Here is a 23,185-nt window from a genome sequence, read left to right as displayed (position 1 = left end):
GACATCCTTTGTCTTAAATGGTGTGGCCATGATAGGTTTATCACTGCTGTCCTTGACCTTTGGCAGTTGGTATTGAGTTGTGGGAGGTAATTCCGATTGGATTAACTCATCATCTTTGATCTACCAGTTGGTAATAACATTGGTTGTTGGATCACCTATTATGTCATGTTTCCAAGGGTGATCTATATTTTCTTTGACAATATACGCATGGAACCAATCAAAGAAAGGAATAGAAGAGTATGTTGGAGATTGAATTGACTTTTAGTTATCTTCTTGTTCCTGATTGTACGTGGTTCTAGGTATACTAGAAGTCGTATCTAATCCTTGGAGGTTTATGCTAGAAAATTGGTTATGTGACTCAGATCTAGATAATCCTACTGGAATTGATCAGGTCCTAACTGAGAAGGACCTTCTTGTCAATTCATATTCAGATTATCTTGAGGCTTCTATTATGGATGAGAACGAGTTTCTCCTATTGAAGGTTATTTCCACCTTACCAGAATTATCTTGTTTTCTTTGCTCTATGGTAGGGGTAGGTCCGGAGATTGAAGGTGTAGCCTTATCCGTGACCCACTTTTCGGGAAGAGTTACCTCATCCCATTTTATAGTTTTGGGGAGAGAAACATTAGCCTTTGTAATATCAATGAAAAACAAAGTCTGTGGAAGCAAAGCTTCATGATGAATTAACAATAATTCAAAGGTGTTTTGATGATAACAATAATGACAACAAAAGATGATGACAAAAGTGATGAACAAAAAGCTCAAGAGAATCAAAGAACATCCATCTCAAGAAAATCTAGAGCAAGTCAAAGAGTTCAAGAATCAAGAAGAATTCAAGACTCAAGAAGAAAGCCTACAAACAAGAATCAAGATTCAAGATCTCAAGAATCAAGATCAAGATTCAAGACTCAAGAGATTCAAGATCTCAAGAATCAAGATCAAGATTCAAGACTCAAGATTCAAGAATGAAGAAAAGACTCAATCAAGATTAGTATTAAAAAGTTTTTTCAAAACTTTGAATAGCACATGAGTTTTTGACAAAACCTTTACCAAAGAGTTTTTACTCTCTGGTAATCGATTACCATATTGATGTAATCGATTACCAGTAGCAAAATGAGTTTGAAAATGTTTTCAAACTGAATTTACAACGTTCCAAATATTTTCAAAAGGCTGTAATCGATTACAATGTTTTGGTAATCGATTACCAGTGCCCTTGAACGTTGAAATTCAAATTTAAATGTGAAGAGTCACATTGTTTCATTCAAAAGCTTTGTGTAATCGATTACACATATTTGGTAATCGATTACCAGTGTTTGTTTCTAAAAAATCTAAAGATGTAACTCTTCAAAAAGGTTTTGACTCTTTCAAATGAGTTTTAAGCTTTTCTAAAAGATATAACTCTTCTGAATGGCTTTCTTGACCAGGCATGAAGAGTCTATAAAAGCAAGGCTTTGTTTTGCATTTTGAATCAATTAATTCCAAGTCTTTCTAACAATCTCTTACAATCCTTTACAAGCCTTGAATCTCTTTGATCTTCTTCTTCTTCTTTGTACCAAAAGTTTTCTGAAGTTTTCTGGTTTTCTAAACCTTGAAAACTTGTGCTATTCATCCTTTTCATTCTCTTCTCCCTTTGCCAAAAAGAATTCACCAAGGACTAATCGTCTGAATTCTTTTTGTGTCTCTCTTCTCCCTTTTCCAAAAGAAGGAAGGACTAACCGCCTGAATTCTTTTGTATCTCCCTTCTCCCTTGTCAAAGAATTCAAAACGACACAGTCTGAGAATTCTTTTGATTCTTCCCATTCCCTAATACAAAAGCGTTCAAAGGTTTAACCGCCTGAGAATTCTTTTGTATCCCCATTCACAAAGTATCAAAGGTGTAACAGCCTGAGATCTTTGTCTTAACACATTGGAGGGTACATCCTTTGTGGTACAAGTAGAGGGTACATCTACTTGGGTTTGACTGAGAACAAGAGATGGTACATCTCTTGTGGATCAGTTCTAGTGGAGGATACATCCACTAGGTTCAAAGAGAACAAGGGAGGGTGCATCCCTTGTGGATCTTTGCTTGTAAAAGGTTTTTTTTTACAAGGTTGAAAGAAATCCTAAGGACCGCAGGTTGCTTGGGGACTGGAGGTAGGCACGGGTTTGTGCTGAACCAGTATAAAAATCCTTGTGTGTTTGTTTCCTTCTTCTCTACTCTTTTACTTTCCGCTGTGCATTTAATTTCCGCTTTTACTTTCTATTAAGTTTCTCTTCTACTCCTCTTTCTCTTAACAATTTAGTAAAAGCCTTAAAAGAGTAATTTTTAATTAGTAAAGGTTTAGGAATAATTAATTCAACCCCCCTTCTTAATTATTCTGAGGCCACTCGATCCAACAAAGTCGTCTCTCCTTTTTGTGGTTTGAGAAGAACTCTTGATGCACAAGTGTTCATGACCTTATACTGGATTCTGTAAATCAAGGCTGCTGGAATTGAACCCTCCTTCATGTCTAGGCCGTAAAAGTGGATGTTAAGGAATAAAGAGTCAAGGATGTTTCGATCCATCAGACTCATCGTTTTGTTTGGATAACAATTGAAATAGACTGGTCCTTGTCCTAGGCTAGTTTCTATTGTCCCTATTAAAGAATCCTCACATTTGTTGTGCCTAATGTCTCTAAGACACATCAAGACTGCGGCATCTATGCCTATGTCAATTAATGGTTTGATTGCCACCTGGACACATCGTATGTGTAGGTATTTGTATTTTCTGCTAGCTCAAAAATTGGATTTTTGGATGATAAATGAAATTCTTCCCCTATGTCTTTTCCTAGAGGAATGTTATTTTTTACAGTCTTAATTGCATAATCAAAATTGTGTTTGTTTTTAATTGTCTCAGGAACATATAATGTATCTTGAGGGATTTCTGGAATGCTCCAGCCATCCATGCTTTGGTTAATCTCCTCGAAGCGAACTTCTTCATCGAAGAGATTGTGTTTAGGGGTGACCTCGTGGGTCTGATTGTCTTGCTCAACGAACAGATTTAAGTTTCTTGGATTTAAGGTTGAGGATGAAGAACTAGTACATAAAGAAATTCGGGAAAACGAACGCAAAAGACGAGACATGCTAAAATTCATCCTCTAGTATCTTTGCCTTCATTTGGTTTCATAGGAAGATTTCCATAAGGGTATATGTTACCAAATTTCCTGAATATGGAAAAATAAAAAATTTTAACTCTTTTTTTTTATCAATACAGTTTGAACCTTGCTTTCATAGTCATCCGTATATTATGTCTTAATATTTTATTTAAACAATACACCTTATCCTTACTGCCATTTCTCAACCATCGGACTTACTGTTATAGTATCATCCAACTAAAATATTAGACTGTAGTACTTCCAGGAATACTATTCAAACACATACTCTTTAGATTAAAGATATTGTACAAAATATTTACTGTTCATACTTCCGGATCCATTAAATCAGTATACATATTTCCTTACATATTACATTCTTACTTCCTCATCAGACTTTGATACTAGAAAGGTTGTTGGCTATCCTCTCTAGTGTATACTCTAGTCAGGAAGGTGTCTCTATATCATCTAAAGTCTGCTAAAGTCCTATACTTAAGGTTGAATAATAATTCTGCTGACCTATCTTTTCAAAGTGATGAGTCACCAATAAAATGTTGGGCTATTGTAAAAATAAGGATATTGACAGCATCAAGGATCTCTTCATTATCGTCATTTGTAATGATTTTCCCATTTGGATTCGTTTTAATAACGTTGTAGATTTTTTACTTTTCCTCGTTAGTGAGATAATTATCCCATCATCCTTTTAATTGACCAGAAAATCATAAAAGAATCTTCCCTTCGCCCTCCTCATTATTCTATAAAAGGAGTCCTCACTACATTGTGAAGTCTTCTCCCTCCTCATTAGTGAACTGTAGCTGTAGCTATTGCTGTTTCATATATATATACAGTTTAAAAAATTCGGCTATCAAAACACTGGATTACGTGAAGTCTTGATGTTGATGGTAATAGGTAAATGGGCATGCATTATTTCTTTGGGTTAGTAAACGACTAAACGGGCTAAACGGGCATGCATTTATTGACAAGAGAGAAAACTCATTTTCAACTTGAGAAAACTATTGTTAGTGTTAGTATAATTGATTAAATAATATTTTTGTACGAATTTTGTGTGATAATTAATTGTGAAAATGATGAAGTCAGATCCAGGTATCAGCATTGTCACCACGGGTTGCATTCTTTGACCACCAATGTTTGATTCTGAACATCAATGAGCAAAAGGCTTGTAATATATACACTTTCTAAAATAATCTTTTAAATACATTGCTTATTATGGGTTGAAATTTAATAAAATTTACAAATTTTGATAAATTTTACCTTTCATTCAATGGAATTTTTGTTATTTTATAGTTTTTAATAAATTTTAATCATAGATAAAATATGTGTTAATAAAAATAAAATTTTCTTTTTTACAGAATATAAGAATATGTTAAAAAAAATGCCTTGAAGCAACGGATAACTACCTTGGTCATTCACAAGATTTTCAAAGATGGTAAATAATTTTTCTTTTTTTGAATAGTAGACTATTTTTTTATTTACTATCTTTGTTCTTTATCTATAGAAAATTTCTAGTTGAGATCTTGTAAGTTTTGCTCGTAAAAAAAAGAAAAATTAAATTGCAATTAATATTGGCAATCCTTGATTCTTGATCTACAATTTTAATCTTCTCTTTTTCTATGATTTTAGATTTTATACGTTAGAAAATTCATAATTTTATTTTAATCTTCAATTTTGTAAATATTTTATTTTTTTATTTTGGTCCAATTAAATCCTAAATCTAACAGATTCACTTAAAATATCATAAAAATTTTATTTAATTAATTAACATATATATATAAATAAATAAATAAACATGTGCAAAATTAATGATTGGAATAAAATTGAAATTTTTAAAAATGTGAAGAATAAAATTGCAGGAAAAAATTAGGGGAAAAATTGGGGATCAATAATTAAAAAAGAGATCAAAATTACAAATTAGCTAAAATAAAATAAAATAATTGAAGTAATGTCTTTCCAAATCATTTTTTCTAATCTTATATTTCGAATGGATGATTTTGGAGAGAGAGAAATGAGAGGGAGTGAAATTAGAGAGAGTGTATAATATTTTCCTATTTGTTTGGAAGAGAAATAGAAAGATGAAAGTGTCAAATTTCATGAACCCCTCCATTTTACTAATCCTTCCATATTTACTAATTTTGAGATAATTTCTTGTGCGCCTCTATTTTTATTTTATAATTTTAAAAAATTAAATAAATTTTTATAATATATAAAATTATAATAATGTGCTAAGAAAAATTGGAGTAAAAAATTATATTTTTAATTAGTATAAAAATAGTTTTTATATAATTTGTTTCACTTTTCCCTTCTCTTTTGTCTCATCGAACAAGTGAAAACAAAATTCACTTCTTTCTTCCTATTTCTATTTATCTTAACATTACATCTTTTGTGTTTTATTTATTTTTCTCTATTTCTATCCTTCGCGTTTCTTTTATTTTCTCTCTATTTGACTTTTAATTCAAACAAAACATGCCACTCTAGGATAAGATAATTATTGCTTTGTAATTTTTTATTCAATGCATAATGTTGATATGTGGGTTTTGAAATTATTAAGAGCAAAAACTCTTTTGAAGAGAAGAAGAAAAAAAAAACCTTTTGATACAAGTTAATTGATTTTTTTTACTTAAAAAAATTATTACAAGAGCTAAAAGAAAAACAAAATAGAAAGACAAATATAAAGTTTGAGCAATTCTTACCTTACAATATGTTGTATGATTGAGTCAAGTCTTGAGTTTTAATTCTAAAATAGTATCAAAATTTATTTTAGATCCATTGTTGGATTGCTTGCATTACTATGTTTCAAGTCGATACATATAGGTAGGTGTGACGGGAAGTATTGGTCACTCCTAAGTGACCTTAATTATAGTCTCATTGGGGGTTGCCTCAAGGGCCACCTTTAGTCCCACACCAACAAGAGATATATGACTTGGATAGTCCTCATTACGATCTTTCGTGGGTAATTAGGACAAGTTTATTTATGTTCTTACCTAGGCTAAAGTTTTGATGGGTTAATTTTGTGAATTTGACGTCAACCTAATTAAGGCCCATCAATATTTTGGACACAAGATGGAATAAACCTTTATTGTTGACAAAATGGATCAATTTATTTAAACTTACAAAAGCAAAATGATTCTAAAAAAAAGTGTTTTTTTAAGTAGTTAGGATATTCATTTTTCTTTAAAAAAAAGTAAAAACTACTTATTTTTATTAAAATACTATTTAAAAAAAACTTAAACAAGTTGGTGGAATATATTAATCTTAAGATTATATATAATAAATTTGTAGAATTAAAATATATTTGATAATAATATTTCATGATAAATATAATATATTGTTAGAGAAAACATTATTTATTGAGTCAAGAAGTTGCATTATCAATAAATAATTGTTTAAATCTTTTTTAAAAAAATATATGATATTAGAATGAGTTGGGACAAATTGGAGTATAACCTTAACTTGTCTTCAAAATGCATCGGGTCTAATTTCTTAAACACAAATTCATCAAAAGTCCATTCTAACTAATTCTAGTTGATGGAACGAGACTAGTTATAAACACCTCTAATTTTTATCTTACAAGTTGATTTTGTGAGATTAAATTAAGTTATAAGTCTAAATTCTAAAGGTAAATTTATTTTTATTCCCTTTGTGATAACTAAAGTCTGGCATATCAACTAAAATTAAGTCCTGTAAAAAAAAATTAGTCTACCATAACATAATGAATGAAGTTCAAATTCTCTCTAGGAAAGATGTTCAAATTTAATGTCTAAGAATATGTCAAATAGGATTACTTAAAAAGAAAAATAAAAAAAGTAAAAAACTCAAGCGCCACGTCATGTGTGCTCCACATAAGTGTGGATGTGGGGCTCTGCTTATCTACGAATGCTCTTAATTAGCTCCTCATATAGATAGTGTAGGGACTTCTAGTGAAATACATATCCTACGTGTTCATTTCAGTGAACTCAAGTCTGGAATCGTAATATAAAAAGAAGCAGCTGAAAAGATATTTGCACAATAATTGTTATATGGTGGTTTCCACAGAAGTTCTTTAAAGATGGCGAAATTGCCTTGTTTCATAGAGACATCGTTTTAACATTGTCACATTACATTATATAACTACATGCTACTACTACTACTTGCTAAGATAAACGAGTTTTAAAGTTCATGACTTCATGCACTCACTAAAGAAACTCAGCAATTTCCCAACAAGTTGTGTGTTGCTACATATTGGGAGCAGATGCAGAAGCTACATAAGGAGCAATAGATCTTGTATTATGACAGCTATTTCCTTCTCATAATTTACCTTGAAAACCCTTCTAATCTCAACCATGTCTACCTTAGCCTTGCTTACCAAGGCTCATGCCAAATTTCCTCTGTCCCTTGTTTCCCTTCGACGCTTGCATACAGTGCCTGTCATTATTGACCCAAATTGTTTTCAAACAACCAATCTCTTTTTAAACTATTTTAGTGAAAGTTTGAAGGAATTTAGGAACATGTGACTGCACCCCACTGACCCAAGTGGAAATCAATTTTGTGAAAGAAAAACAAAGAAACCAGGCATAAAATTGATTGAGCTTAATGATAGATGGAGAGTATGGGAGAGAGGGGATGACTATCCAAAAACTGATTATATTATGAGGAGAATTCTGCATAAGGTGACAGAGCATCTTAGTCATCGAATAAGAAGCCAAGCATAAAGATCTCCAACAGTTAAGTTTCTTTTCTAAACCAATTGAATATATTAAAACAACACATATAATATGAAATGAATTGTGTATAGTGATGGACTCCTGGTGCAATACAAAGATGTTTTCTGTTGACTGCTTGGAAATTTACAACAATACAAACAAAGAATTGATTTGATTGGTCAGCTGCAAATGGTTAACCTGTACATCTAGGATGCACACAGCAGGAACAATGGGAAAGAAGCAAGAAAGTCTGGACTTGGGGCCACATACAGGTTCTGAGCATTGGATAGGGAAATAGAACAATATACTAGTTTTCATGTTAATTGCCAGTGTGCATCATGTTTTCACTTGTTTCATTTTCAACAGTTACGAAGATAATTCTAAAAATGACTTTTTGCGTTCTCAGTTTTGGGCATAATTTAGAACATAAAAATATTTTCTAAAATTCAACCAAACAAAACAAACAGGCCCTTAAATCTCCCCAATATGAAACATGTCAACTAGCACCATCCATCTTATTTCCTAAGTGTATATGAAGAACAATATCCTAATTTCTTGCCTTCACTTCATGACTGTAGTGTAGAAATTTCAAAAATATCAATACAGGGAGCCTTTAATACCCAAGTTAAAGGAAGCTGTCCTAGAAGAGATGAAGGTCCTGCACAAAAATAAGATTTGGATGTAGTTTGACTTGCCCAAAGAAAAAAAGATTGTAGACGCAAATAGAAGTTTGTAATTTTAGAAAATGATGAGATTTTATAAATAAATAAATAAATAAGGAGATATAATTATTAATTAAAATAATGGTTTGAGAAAAAAATAAAAAGGGTATTTTATTTATTTGTTTGATAGAGAATAAAATAGACTTTGTTTTTATAAAATAATAAATAAATAAATAGAATAATCATAGTGTTAGGTCAGTTTTCACACTTACGGTATCTCTTTGTTCTGTCATTTTCGTTTTTCTTCTTCTTCTCTCAAAACCCTTTTTTTTCCTGTAGACCACCAAACCTATCTTCGAAAAACGATGATCTCAGACTCATTTACCGTTGGATCATCATGAAATTTAAGCACCAAGTTCTCAACTCAATTCCGAGCACTCTCACCATTGGAAATTTTGAAATAATATCAGAGCTGAGATAAATACCCTTCGTATCGTAGCTTTTTCCTTTCCCATAGAAACCCAAAACTGTTTCGGTAAAACTATGATCCTGGACTCGTTAACCGTTGGATTGTAGTGAAATTTTGATATTTTGTTCGAGAGTCATTTTTTCACACCTTCACCGTTGGGATTTGCGATATAATATTCATGAATGGAGATAACAGAATCGCATGAAGACAGTACAAATGGAAGTTTCAATCCCTTCTCCTTCTCTCTAACGTTTGGAAACCCTATCAGAGGAAAAAATTCAAGAATCTCAGAAAATTGCTAGAGATGCCGCTATCGCTGTCGGAAGGCAAATGAGCCCGTTTAGAGGTAAGAGATGAGTTATTCACAATTGGAGATTAGTTAGAACATGTATATGGATACTTAGAGGATTAAATTGGGGTTTCTTTTGGGGTGTTTATTAAATTATAAATTTTCCTTTACAATTATAAATACAATATTATTGTGTTTTATGTACCAATTGATGTTTTGATAAGTATTGATTGATAAAATTGAGTGCTCTTGATGTTTTTGTGTTCTGATCCATGATTTTGATATAATTGTGTGAAATTATTTGAGGGGTTTTATTTTTCATGTTGTGATCATTTGAACCTTTCATTAATGGTGAAATACATGTGTATTGAGTTGTGAGCTATGAACTGTGCAATCACACAATTGTAAGACCCTTTAAGGGCGATGAGTATTGTGATGGGATCCACTGTGGGAACCCGACGAGTTAAAATGATTTTGAAAATAATTGGGTAGTTGTGCGTATTGCATGGTTCATAGGTAAAGTGTATGTAATTCATGAAGTGTGATGACGTGTTAAATTGAGATTATACCATTGTGATTGAGATCGAGTGTATGTGATAAATTGAGTATGTACGTGATTGTGATGTTGTTTGCATTGAGTTATGAACTATGAATTGTATAATCACACGACTTTAAGACCCTTTAAGGGCGGCGAGTTAATTATAAGAACCTTAAAGGGCGATGAGTTAATTATAAGACCCTTTAAGGGCGGTGAGTTAATGCTAAGACCCTTTAAGGGAGACGAGTTTGTGGAAGCAATGACTTCCAAGATTATTTTGATGATGTCAAAAAATCAAGAGGTAAGCAAGTTCCAAAGAATCAGGCTTCAAGAATCAAGTCTCAAAGAATCAAGATTAATGAACAATCAAGATCAAGATTCAAGAGAAGTTGATTTCAAGATTCAAGAGAAGAAATCGAGAAGCAACAGTCAAGACTTCACAAGGGAAGTATTTTTTCAAAAAATCCAAACATAGCACAATTTTGTTTTACAAAAGAGTTTTCTCAAAATTTTCTAAGTTACCAGAGTATTTACTCTCTGATAATCGATTACCAGTTTCATGTAATCAATTACCAGTGACCAAATTTGATTTCAAAATGTTTTTAACTGATTTGCAACATTCCAAAATATTTTTCAAATAGTGTAATCGATTACACTATATTGGTAATCGATTACCAATTTATTTGAACGTTGGAATTCAAATCCAATTGTGAAGAGTCACAACTTTTCATAAAATGCATTGTGTAATCGATTACATGATTATGGTAATCGATTACCAGTGATAACTTTTGAATAAAAAGTCAAAAGTTGTAACTTTTGACATGATTTTCTCAAGGTTATAACTCTTCCAATGATTTTCTTAACCAGACATGAAGAGCCTATAAAAGTAAGACCTTGACTTGCATTCAATAGAACTTTTACAACTCTTTAACAATTTTTTAGAACTTCTAAGAATTTCTTTCTACTCATCTCTCTTCTTGTTCTTCCTTTGCCAAAAAGCTTTCTAAGTTTTGTTTTTCCAAACCTCGTTTTTCTGCAAGTGAAAATTCTGCAGAAAACAAAAGTGTGCTATCTTTTCTTCTCTTCTCCCTTTGCCAAAAGAATAGAAGGACTAACCGCCTGAATTCTTTTGTGTCTCCCTTCTCCCTCTTCCAAGAGAATTCAAAGGACTAATCGCCTGAGAATTATTTTGATTCTTCCCTTCCCCTTAAACAAGATTTCAAAGGACTAACCGCCTGAGATATCTTTTGTTTCCCCTTACAAAGATTCAAAGGACTTACCGCCTGAGAATTCTTTGTCCTAACACATTGGAGGGTACATCCTTTGTGGCACAAGTAGAGGGTACATCTACTTGGGTTGTTAAACTGAGAACAAGAGAGGGTACATCTCTTGTGGATCAGTTCAAGTGGAGGGTACATCCACTTGATTGTTCAAAGAGAACAAGGGAGGGTACATTTCTTGTGGATCTTTGGCTTGTAAAGGATTTTACAAGGTTGAAAGAAATCTCAAGAACCGTTGGTTGCTTGGGGACTGGATATAGGCACGGATTGTGGCCGAACCAGTATAAATCTTGTGTTTGTCTTCTTCTTCCCTATACTCTTTAATTTTCGCTGTGTACTTTTAATTACCGCTTTTACTTTTGGTTAAGTTATTGTTTTTGTTCTTCACTTTCGTAACTTAGTAGTAAAAGCCTAGTTGAATCTAGTAACATTAAGAAGGATAAATTTTTTGATTAGTCAAGACATTAATAATTAATTCAACCCCCCTTCTTAATTATTCCGAGGCCACTTGATCCAACAGAGTTAAAACTATTTGAGAATAATTGAGGAGTTGTGTGTTTTGTACAGTTCATAAATAGAGTCTGTGTGCTAAAAGTTTTTTGGGTTGGACCTGAATCAGGAGGGAGAGACCCTGATGGACTCTTCAGAGTGTAGGCCTTGGGAGTCACCCGATTTGAGTGCTTCTTTAAGCCTATGTTGATCCCATATGGTTGGAGCATTCTCGCAAAATACTGTGACCCTGACTGGTCTCCCTATGAAATTACCTAGTGAGAGTGACTTGACTTGCTAGTGTGTGGTTTGTCTTGTCATGTACTCATAGGCGCCTGACGAGGTTTTTCACTGACATGATACCACATTGCATATAGGATTGAGTCTTAGTGTATCTGCTGCATAACGCTTGTGTATTATTCTATATTGATTGATTTGATGATATTGTATTTTGACTATTGAGTATGCGAATGTTGTGAAAACGAATGAGACGTGTGGTGAAATAATGTGAGTTATGCTCAAGTAACTTGTATTTTGTTATATAATATTTATACTTATATGTTGTCTTATTTTTCTCTATTAGTTAGGAATGTGATAACTCACTCCCTCTGTTGTTTGTGTTTAGATCCTGTGATGATCTTGAACTTTGTGTTCAGGGGAGCAGATGACTAGGTGAATTGCTTTAAGGAACCTTGTGCTGAAGGACGTCGGGACACAATGCTCTGATAGGATGTGACATTAGGGTATAAGTTGTTATATTAATTGTATGATGTCTTGGACAACCTTGTTTTGAGCCGAAATAATTCATTAATTATTTGATCAAGTTTTATTATGATGTTAGAAAGGTGAATGTGAGCATTCTACCTTCTTGAAAGACTTGTATTTAAATGTGTTTTAAAAACTTTTAATTAAGTTTAATTTCTTATTTATTTTATTATTATTACATATATGTATGGGGTAGAGGGTGTCACACTCATACCAAAAGAAAAAGCAAGAGATGACCAAGAAGTTCCTAAATCGTGCCTAGCAAACATTCACATAATGTTTGGTTGGAGGGAAATGGAGGAAGGGAGAGGGGTGGAATTTTTTTTAACTTTTGTTATTTGGTTCAATTTTTAGGAAGGAATGAGAGGGGAGCAAAATCCTTCGTCATCTAATTTTTGCTCCCCTCCAATATTAGGGTGATTTGGAGGGAAGGGAAAGAGAATTTGAAACATTTTAACTAAAATGACCGAAATATCTCGGTTTATTATGTTTTGGAATTTAAAATTGTAAGTATAGAAAAGTAAATTTATTTTTAAAACCCTTCCCCTCTCTTTGTGAACCAAACAAGAAAATGACAACCTCCCCCTCCCCTCTCTCAACCAAACATAATGTCTAATCAAAATCTCTACCCTTCCCTTCCCCTCTTCTCCCCTCCCTTGAACCAAACAGTCAGTCATGGAAGAATGCAGAAACATGGTGACAACTATATTTCCTTCTAATAATAAGATTCTTTATATCAAAAAAAATTTTGAAAGAAATGATGCAGAATAAAAAAAAACTTTAGAGAACCCATTAATAGGACAGGACACTTGAGTTCTCATGTAAATGCATCCTTCAATTAGAAATTTTATTTTTCACATTCAAGTGTTAAGAGTACAAAATAAAGCTAGTTCATTGAGCACAAATTAGCAAGGTAATTACATGGGTGTGGGTGTGTGTATATACACACAAAAGAGCACAATGCAGTTAGCCTAAAATACAACTTTCTTAAGAAAAAAAATAAGGAGTTATTTTTGCTTGGCCACTGCAACAACATTGCAAAAGGAACCATTACCCTCTGATTTATTGGATGTGCTCCCCACAAGCCTCAAATAGGGCTTCCGTTGGTACTAACAGCTAAGGATCACAAGCAATAATCAAACTCCAAACATTTAGTTGATGCACCTCAAGCCTAAGCCAACCTTCATTGACTCCCCATTTTTAAAAATGAGCAAGTATATACCAGACTAGAATACAACACATCTCTAGAGAGAGCTAAAAAACATCAATTAGCACAATAAAACCACACATCAATTGTATATCCTTGTTTTGGCAAACAACACCTCAAATTGCCAGCATGGTGTATTTCATTTTTTTCTCAAGTAACACACCACCATGATCTAATAAATAAACCATTCATTAAATTTCACACAAAAAAGTGGTACTATCACAAGTTAGCATCATATTCATTTTTCTGCATCTAAACTAACTCAAATTCAACACATAATAAGTAATAACCAATTATCCACTAAATTTCCAAACACAAGAAAAAGAACACCAATTTTCTCAGTAAAGCCCAAGATCCATTTGTATATCCTTGTTGTGTGGTAAACAAAAACTGAAATGATGCATTTCAAATTCAATTTTCTCAATGAACACAACACTATCCAATAAATTTCCATTTCATTAGGTTTTAAAAGAAGCATCACTATATCAACACATTCATTTCTTTGCATGTAAACTACCTCAATTGCAACATGTAACAAAGTAATAACCAACCTAAGTATCCACTAAAATTTCAAACGCAAGCTTCCAACAAACTGTCTGCAAATGCAATTTTGGTTGCAAAGTCTAGAATTTTAAACCACAATCACATTCACTTCAGCCACATTTGTCTGCAATTTCCCGCAACACCAAGGAACACAACAAAGCCGCAATTATGACTGCATTTTCAAAACCTTGGCACGTAGAAACCAACCAACCTAACGCTGAATGTTGAGCATGTCCTTGGCCTCAGTCTGCTTCTCCACGAGCCCCTCACTCGTGTACCTACTTAACAGATCCTTCTTCTTCTTCTCTAGCACCCTCCTCTCAATCTCCTTCTTGTCTAACAGCGGCACGTGCACCACAAACTCCCTCCTTTCCCTCTCCTCCTCTCTGTCCCTCGCCCTCTCCTCCTCCACCACCTCCTCCTCATCCTCCTTTAGCACCTCCCTTGCCACCGCGGTCACCTTCACCACCCCCTTCCTCGCCTCCCTCCTCCACTCCTTCGCCGCCTCCCACCTCATCTCCTCCTTCGTCGCCTCCCGCCTCATCGCCTCCTTCGTCGGCCCCTCCAACCGCGTCAGCACATCGTCCTCCTCATCACGGTAACCATAATAACTCGCATCAACACTTGGACTCCTCCTCAACAACACTTTTTAAAGTATAACATAATAACATGATAATATGACTCATGTGAATTAAGGGCCTAAACTTGATTTAATAAAATAAAGAGACCTATTGACAAATATGAGAAGTTAATAAACTTATGGGAAGTTAATAAACTTCTGATAACTAACTTGATGGAAGTTAGTTAATAAAAGACAAATGGTTCTATCTCTGCCATAAGAATTTTTTTTCCTTAATTAACCATCAAGAACGTGAGAGGAAAATAAAAGAAGGAAAGAGATAGATTGAGACAAAGAAGATTGAAGAACTTATACCTTTCATGGATTAAGATAAGTTTTACTTAGTTTCAAACTGTATGAAGGAATCATAGATTCTAAGATCCTTACAATATGTAATAGATTCATTGAATATAAATGTATGAAATCTATAACTATCAGATCTCACAACCGAAAGTTAGATAAATAAAATAGGTGTTACTTTATGGAGCATATGAAAATCGAGAAACACCAAACTGTGGGAAGATAAAGCAATTCCACCATCAACATCTTTCAACTTGGCGTGGCAGCATTTCCTTGAATGGAAACAGGTCAGAAGCTCCTCCACAGTACCGCCTCACACCAACACGATCAGCAATACCAACACTTGGACTCCTCCTCAACAACACTTTTTAAAGTATAACATTGATGCAGCAGTCTTCATAGATTCCAAATCCTTTGGCTTGGGTATGTGCTTAAGAGATTGCAATGGAGATTTTGTCAAGGCAAAGACCAATACCGTTAGTGGTATTCCTATTCCAAAGGAGACAGAAGCTTGGGCTTTGCATTAGCCATACTATGGATATAGAGCCTAGATCTTTCAAATGTTTTTATTGAAAAGGATTGCAAAGTTTCTGCGGATTGTTTTCATGGTGGCACCAAAGGTTCAACTAATTTCCATGTCATTTTAAATAAATGTAGAGATCTCTTTTCCCCAATTCCAAACTCTAGGGTGAGTTATGTAAAGAAGTAAGGTAATCAATAATCATGTAACTCACAAACTTATAAGGACTTGAAGATTATATGCTAGCTCTTATGTCCTTGATTATATCCCTTCATGTATTATTTCACAAATTATTAATGAAATGATATAACTTTTATTCCTCTAAAAAAATTAATAATTTCAATTTTTACAATAACGAATGATTCATTTATAAATAATTTGATAAAGACTGATGCAAAATATGAGAAAAATTGAACTATATGGTGTTACCTTTAAAAGTTGGGTGGTAAATTTAGAATTAAAGCAAACACAACTCCTTCACCAATTACTCTCTTAACGGTTCATGTCAACGATTTATTTATTGATTTTTTTTCAATTTATGACCAAGTATCTCTAAGTACGTGTTTGTTTTCCGTTGGAAGATTTCAAATGATTGTTAAATCAAAAGTTATGAGCTCCTACTTCTTAGGAATCCTGCATGAAAATAACGCACAACCAAAAACAACCTAACTTATAGATTGTGATTAACACAGACCCTCTTTAGGACAGATCTTAAAGATTCCAGTCCCTTGCACTGTACATAAAACTTGCCTGAAACCATTTGATTCCCACCAATTGGGTTGAGTTCACTTTTGACACACCTAAATTATATTTTTGTAATTACATTTATTTTTATGTACAAAGAAACCCAATCTTTTGGTGGTCTAACTGCCTGTGTCGCAACACCCATTTCACTCCTCAATCTCCATTTCCCAAGCTTGGGTTTTCAGGAGACGTCTTAGTAACTGCAAAATGAGATTTCAGGCCAATCCAACACTGGTAATAATCTTGGTCCAAGAACGGTGATTCTGAGGCCCATTGACTGATACGGGGTATCAAACTCGATTCAAACATAAAAGCCATTGTGTCAGTGATCTTGCAAGGTCCTACATCATTTCCTCGTGCAATGGTAGCCTGTAAACCAAGTACCAACACATACATTACTAGAAGATTGAATCCATCAATTCATATTTTTTGCATCTTTAGTAGTTAGTACTTAAACCAAATCAACAAATGGCACATAACTAGGTTTTGCACTTGGAGTAAACCTCATTATAGTTTCCGATATTGTAAGAATTTGTTACTAACACTGTAAAAAAATGATTCATTTTTATCATTTTCATATTTATTTTTCACATTTTGTTCTAAAATGGACCAATAGTAATAGCATGTTCGGTTCCACGTCTATTATAGTAAAAACTTGCATATTTGATGTAGAAATCTAAAAGCTAATAAAAGAGGCTTCTTTGTTAAAAACAAAAAAGGACATGATTTTGGAAAGAATAGGATGCGGGTCCAAACCCGCATTAAAGTGAATAACATTTTACAAAATAAAACATTAAAGTGAAGATTTTGTAAAATCAAGAACTACTAACACTTGCAAGAATTGCCGGCGTTAGGAAAAAAACATACCTCATATGACTTGGTATCAGGACCATGGGGAGTCATACAACTATGGAGACTTGCACCACCGGGAAGAAATCCATCAGCCTTGGCCTGAAAAACAAATGTGTTAGGCACAAGACTAGAGAAGACCAAATTTTGTCTCAACTGACCCAAAACTAATCCTGCTCTTTTCCCATATTACCAAAAAACTACCATTAAGATGCAAATCCTTCGTGCTACCAACAAACGGCGATTAAAAGACCAATTTTGATATGATATACCTCATAACCACCATGAATGAGGCCCATAAATTCACTCATGCAATTGCGATGATAATATGGAGGCCGGAAAGTATGCTCAGCAACCAGCCATCTGGGTGGGAAAATGACAAAATCAAGCAATGCCACTCCAGGTTTATCAGTTGGTGCTGTCAACACTGTACATATGCACAAAATTGTAAAAAGAAAAAAAGATAGAAAAGAATTTCAATGAACAAAAAAAATGGAGAAAAGCAGGTGAAGGAAAATTTCATTTTCAAAAATGCATACCAGTATTGATTGATGGATCACTATGATCAAACAGAACTGTATTATAAGGGCAGAATTTGTTTAAATCATACTGCAAGTGAAAAGAATAGTTGCCAAATTAATTAAGATGCATAAATTCTCTCACAGAAATTATAACCCTAACACACTGAAGATAATATGATTGTAATCATAAGTCATTCTCTTGAAACAATGAAGAAGGGAAAAACACCCACCATATATGGAACATAATTACCATGCCAAGCAACAACATTGAAAGGAGAGAAATCTTGTACTGCATCAAAGAGCTCACCACCAAATTTCTGCACTATGGTGTACCCAGGATAAGATTTATCTTCAAACCAAGCAGTGGGAACAAGGAAATCCCTAGGGGAAGCAAGGCCATTAGCACCTACAATGGTTAAAAAAGTTATTTTTAATTTCACATACCATGAATTTTCAAGCAACATATATGGTAGCTTAAATTTCTTAAGAGTAAAAAGAGAAAAGTACCTATTGGTCCCAGATCAGGAAGTTGAAAATGAGTACCAAAAATTTCAGCAACATAACCACGGGATGGACCATCAGGAAGATTCACAGAAAAACGAAAGCCTTGAGGTAATATAGCAATTTCACCTGGAGAAACTTTCAACCTTCCACATTCAGTAGTGACAAGGAGTCCTACAAATCCAGCAGACAGTATGAAAAATATAAATAAAAAGGAAAGGTATATTCCTAAAAAGCTGTGATACACAGGACAGATTAGAGTATAATCTTAAGCATCATGAAACTTTATTTAACCATGTCAAAGAAGAAATTCATCCGTGGAAGAGTTCAGAAACATGGTGACAACTGGTTGTCCTTCTAACAATAAGATTCCACACAAAAAAATCAAAGACAACTCTTAAATACCCATTCAGAAGACAAATGCACCAGCCCTTTAAAAGAACAATATTCATCATTCATATGCATCCTTCAATTAGGAAATTTCTTTTATATTCAAGTCTAGCCAAGTTCATTGGGCACAGATCAACAGGGAAATTATATAGGTGCAGAGAGAACTATATGCACACAAGCATAATGCTATTAAACCCAAACACAACTTTCTTAGTTAACATTGAACAATCAAGGAAATTGTTATGGTGACTTACTTCCTTGTTGGGGAACTATCAAGAAGTCACCATCAGCATTGCAAAAGGCACAATTGTCCATTGATTTGTTGGCAGTGTACCTATAAGTGGTATAGCATTTTCCCATTTATTAAACTGTTAATGTTACCTTCAAAATTTAAATTTATCATACAAAATCAGGAAGTTTAGCATCAATATCTATGACCAACCCAATATTAGAATTATTTTGCATAGGCTACCAAAATTAAAGAATTAATGGCTAGAGGTGTATTTACGCAGCAGTCCATGGTAACAATAGCATTACTTAGAGCAAAGATAAAATAGCATATCATATAAACAAATTAATTTTCACAGTACACAAATGGAACAGATGAAACAATACTTGATTCTTCTTAGTGATTTGTGGTAGACAGACTACAACAGGACGAAACATAAAATACCAATTTTGTTCTATGTAGGTTTATTTTAAAAAGAGAATCCTATTCCATTTTGTTTAGTGTGTCAATCACTGCTTTAACACATCATTGTTGAGACCATAGTTATTGTTCAGACATAGACCTCATATCTTCATTCTCTACCCTTCAACCCAACCCACCAATCAACACAAGTAGCAAAGGAGGTCTGTGAGACCCATACCACCCTATGATGACAATGACATAGCTTTCAAGTGCCTAATAATTCAACAGCATCTCCTAGAATTCGTGAGAAAAGAAGGGATAACATCCCTTCTTAACATTAGTCAACCACTCAACTCGTAGAAAAAGGAAACTTAAACATGCGTAGCAGGGGAACTATATCTTGAATGGATTGCTCTCCAAGCAACCATCCCTCACCATGAATAAAGGATTTTAGTCACCTAGTTACATACCTTTTCCACCTTCATATACACCTAATGTAAAATTTAGTGTCAAGAGTGTCTTTACAGCTATGCCACCTTGCCGCAACAATTGGAGTCTCACCCCCTGCTAGTGTATTTAGAAAGTAAGCCCAAATCCAGACTCTAGGACAAAACAGTTATCAGCACTACATACTTCACATGAAAACAAGGTTATTCTAAAACACCACTTATGCTAGGTGTGATACCAACTGTCAACCATAGATCTGAAAGGAGATACATATGACCTCAACTTCGTGAGGCAAAAAATCATATTAAGAGCAGTTCCACAAAGTATCTCATTGTATTGATTGAAATGAAAATATACCAATGACTGTAGTATGTGCTCTATTTGTAGAGCTTATTGTAGTAGTAACAATTAACAAGCTAACCGACTAACAAATGTCAACTACAACAGCTAACTGACAACATCTAACGTCAACTAAAAAATATATTATTTCAATTCATAGTCATTAAACAATGGCATCATATTATAATTGAAGAGACTCAAAGCTCACAAATTATGCCATTCTGATTAGGAAGCCAAGCCAACCAAAAAAAAAAAAACAAAATCAATGACAAAAGAAAGAATTAACTGGCACAACACCCAGTAGATAAACAAGAATACTAATTAACCAAAGGCTACCGATTAATTACATGTGAATAGCATATCCGTGGCGCATGAAGGAGCTGCCAGAACCACACACAGTGGACAACCCATCAATGAAATCTGTTGGCGAATCGGGCGCATCCAAGGGCTTCCATCTAAGCTGAGTTGGGTTAGCAGAACTGTTGGAGTTGTTAAACTCACTCAAAATTCTGCCATTACCAGGTACCCTAGGCTTGAACGGTTCGTGAGTCACCGATGGCTTGATCCGATAAAACCAACTACAACAAAAACAAAAACCATTAAAAAAACGCTAAACTAAACCAACAAAAGTAGAACAGCAGATAAATACGGAGTTAATTTTCAATTTAACGCCCAAAGTGTCCTTCAAAATTAGGTATACGCAAAGAGTTAATTGCTTGGAAAAGTTATTGAAAGAGTAATCAGACTTATTTTGCAAGGAAATAAATTAAGTTCTTCTTCATTATTACTGTTAACATAAATTTTCTCGCTAATGATTCAATTTTTTTACTCTGTTTCTCAAAAGATTAACACCCACTACTTTCAAACATCTAGTTGACACCCTTATTCTTTTCTCTATCAAATCATATCACTAATCATACTATACTTCTCTCTCAAGGTGTCAATTTGCGCATTCGATGTCAAAAAAATCTTTTTTCTTTTTTTACTACACGGAATATCCACCGCCTTTCCCGATGTCCATCAAGTTCGAAACGGAATATCCGCAGCTTTACTGATCACTATTCTCCGTGGAGTTAGCGAGTCTCCCCGTTTTTTCGTTTTTACTCAAAAGATTATTCACTTCAAAATGATTTAGTATATTTAGTTGAATAAAGAGGCGAAGAAGAACCTGAAGAGGTTGCGGTTGCGAGGGGAGGTGAAGGAGGTGCCAGAGATTTGCTCGGCGTAGAGGCCGTACGGGCAGACGAGGGGGCTGTTCTGCGCCACCGGCAGAGCTCCGGCGAGGGCCTCGGAGGAGAAGTGGTTGCCGAACCCGGAAAGGTACACGAACTCGCCACCGTCGATTGGGTTCTCCATGATTCACCGAACTAACACCAAAAAAGAGAAAGAGTGAACACAAAGTTTGAGTAAAGAATTGAACTTCTTCCGAGAGAAGAAGAGGCATAAACAAAAGCTGTGCTGGAACGTTACTCGTAATATAGCAACATGGTAGTGTTTGTCTGGTTTGTCCAAGTGGAATTGTTTCACCGAAACAGATTAGGATTATCAATTATGGTCTACTCATGAAGAACACGACAAAGTTCTTCTACTGCCACGTTTTTTTCAAACAGAGTAAATAAATTATTCAAAATTTCGTATTACTATCATATCAATTATTGTCACGTTTAAACGATTTGGATATTTTTGAAAATTTAGATAATACAAACACTATATATATTTTGGATAACCAAAGGTCCGGTAAAATTGATATATACTTATCCTTTAAGCTTGTCAACAGAGTTCATCAAGTTAATATCTCTATTCCTTTAGGATGCTTGTTGTTCCACTAAAATTCTGATTATGCGTATGAAAAAAAAATTTATTGGAAGAATCAAAACTTATTTTGGTTATTTCTATTCCCCTAGATCTAGTCTTATGATTTTTTATTATGGACATAGTTTCTTTTCGAAAAAAATAATATATTTAATTTTTATGTATTATTAATTTAGTCACCTTAAAAAGTTAATATGATTTAATCAATTAAATACTATAAATCTATAATAGCTTTGATTTTTAAGAAAATAATCATGCAAATTAACAAATTTATTTTATATGATAATTTGTAATTAAATATTAATAATATAAAATCCCATTGATTTTTTTCACAATTTTTTTACAAGTTTCTTATATTTTTTATTAAATAAAAATAAGTACATTTAATTTACAATGTTTATCATATAAAACAATTAAAAAATGATAATAATACAATTTAATAATACTAGGATTAGCCTTCATGAACACTCAGTCACCTACGCAACGTAACTAAATATATCTATTTGAAGTGTTGATCTTATTTATATAAAAAAACAAAAATCTAAAACAAAAACAAAAAACACATTAGCGTGTATGTGCAATTTTAAAACCTTGAGAACACAATTGTTGTTAATGGTTAATTTGTTTGTTAATTTTTTGTTAAGATCGACCTTCCTTCTTTTCTTTCTTAATAAAGGGATTAATACTCACTAATATAAAATAAGATTTTTTTTAACATTAGAGTATTCTCTTACCTCTAGTCACGGTCATAAAAGAAAAAGAGAACAAAAATAAGAGTCAAAGAAAATATTTTTTTTTCTCTTTCAAGGAATCAAAGCGCATTGGGGAGAAATTTCATTATGAAAAAATATACATAATTTATCTATTATTTGTGAGAATCATTGATTTCAAAATCTTGTTCAGTTTTCTATTATTGTGATCCTTAGAAAAACTATTAAAATTTACATGTAGTATCAAAGCAAATCCAAAAGAAAACATCAAAGGGCAATAATTGCCACTTGCTGTGGAAAAGTTGGACATTTCTAGATGGATTGCCCAAAACATAAAGCTTGGTTCAAAAAGAAAGGTGAGTTTAATGCTTATGTATGTTTCAAATCAAATTTAAGTGAAGTTCCCCATAATACAAGTGTATGTACGTCTTATGTTTATAATATAATGTAGGGATTTCTTACAAGTCAAATCATAAGTCCAAATGACAAGTTCGTCTTCATGGTAAATAGAGTAAAAACACTGGTGGAAGACTTATTGTTTAATTCTTGACAAAATATTAGATTTATTGAAAACTCTTTATGTACCTAGTTTATCTAGGAATTTGGTTTCATTATCTAAACTCGATACTACTAGCATTCTTGGTGATGGTTTATATAAATTGAATTTAAATGGTTTGTATGCTGAAATGATTTTGACTCTGCATCATAATGCTGACACTAAACATAGTTTAGTGAATGAATGTTCTACCTTCT

The 23,185-nt window shown here is 33.4% G+C and overlaps 2 protein-coding genes across 2 annotated transcripts; both read right to left on the bottom strand.

Moving 5' to 3' along the window:
• Positions 1 to 14,260: 14,260 nt before the first annotated feature.
• Positions 14,261 to 14,593, bottom strand: LOC114378915 (stress response protein NST1-like). The gene has a single exon (XM_028337501.1). It carries the CDS (start codon positions 14,591 to 14,593, stop codon positions 14,261 to 14,263), a length of 333 nt encoding a protein of 110 aa, XP_028193302.1.
• A 1,551-nt stretch (positions 14,594 to 16,144) lies between these two features.
• On the bottom strand, positions 16,145 to 21,488 carry LOC114380340 (homogentisate 1,2-dioxygenase-like). Its single transcript, XM_028339343.1, has 10 exons — positions 21,381 to 21,488; positions 21,079 to 21,277; positions 20,258 to 20,488; positions 18,748 to 18,827; positions 18,110 to 18,277; positions 17,833 to 18,008; positions 17,621 to 17,690; positions 17,354 to 17,508; positions 17,100 to 17,183; positions 16,145 to 16,601 (listed from the first exon to the last, which is right to left on the bottom strand). The coding sequence occupies exons 2-10, from the start codon at positions 21,264 to 21,266 to the stop codon at positions 16,386 to 16,388; spliced, it is 1,368 nt and encodes a 455-aa protein (XP_028195144.1). The 5' UTR covers positions 21,267 to 21,277; positions 21,381 to 21,488; the 3' UTR covers positions 16,145 to 16,385.
• Positions 21,489 to 23,185: the final 1,697 nt, after the last annotated feature.

Source organism: Glycine soja, chromosome 12 (assembly GCF_004193775.1).
Source record: "Glycine soja cultivar W05 chromosome 12, ASM419377v2, whole genome shotgun sequence".
In the NCBI taxonomy this organism is placed as follows: domain Eukaryota; kingdom Viridiplantae; phylum Streptophyta; class Magnoliopsida; order Fabales; family Fabaceae; genus Glycine; species Glycine soja.
The sequence above is the reverse complement of the archived record's forward strand: the minus strand, read 5'-3'. Positions and strand labels throughout refer to the sequence as shown.

What these genes read in the sequence shown, in the direction of transcription:
- LOC114378915 (XM_028337501.1), bottom strand. Translation starts at nt 14,593, where the DNA reads ATGAGGCGGGAGGCGACGAAGGAGGAGATGAGGTGGGAGGCGGCGAAG.
- LOC114380340 (XM_028339343.1), bottom strand. Translation starts at nt 21,266, where the DNA reads ATGGAGAACCCAATCGACGGTGGCGAGTTCGTGTACCTTTCCGGGTTC. An exon ending in TCCTGATCTGGGACCAATAG is followed by an intron (nt 18,009 to 18,109) that starts GTACTTTTCTCT and finishes TAACCATTGTAG; the next exon opens with GTGCTAATGGCCTTGCTTCC. An exon ending in CTGATACCAAGTCATATGAG is followed by an intron (nt 16,602 to 17,099) that starts GTATGTTTTTTT and finishes CTTGGTTTACAG; the next exon opens with GCTACCATTGCACGAGGAAA.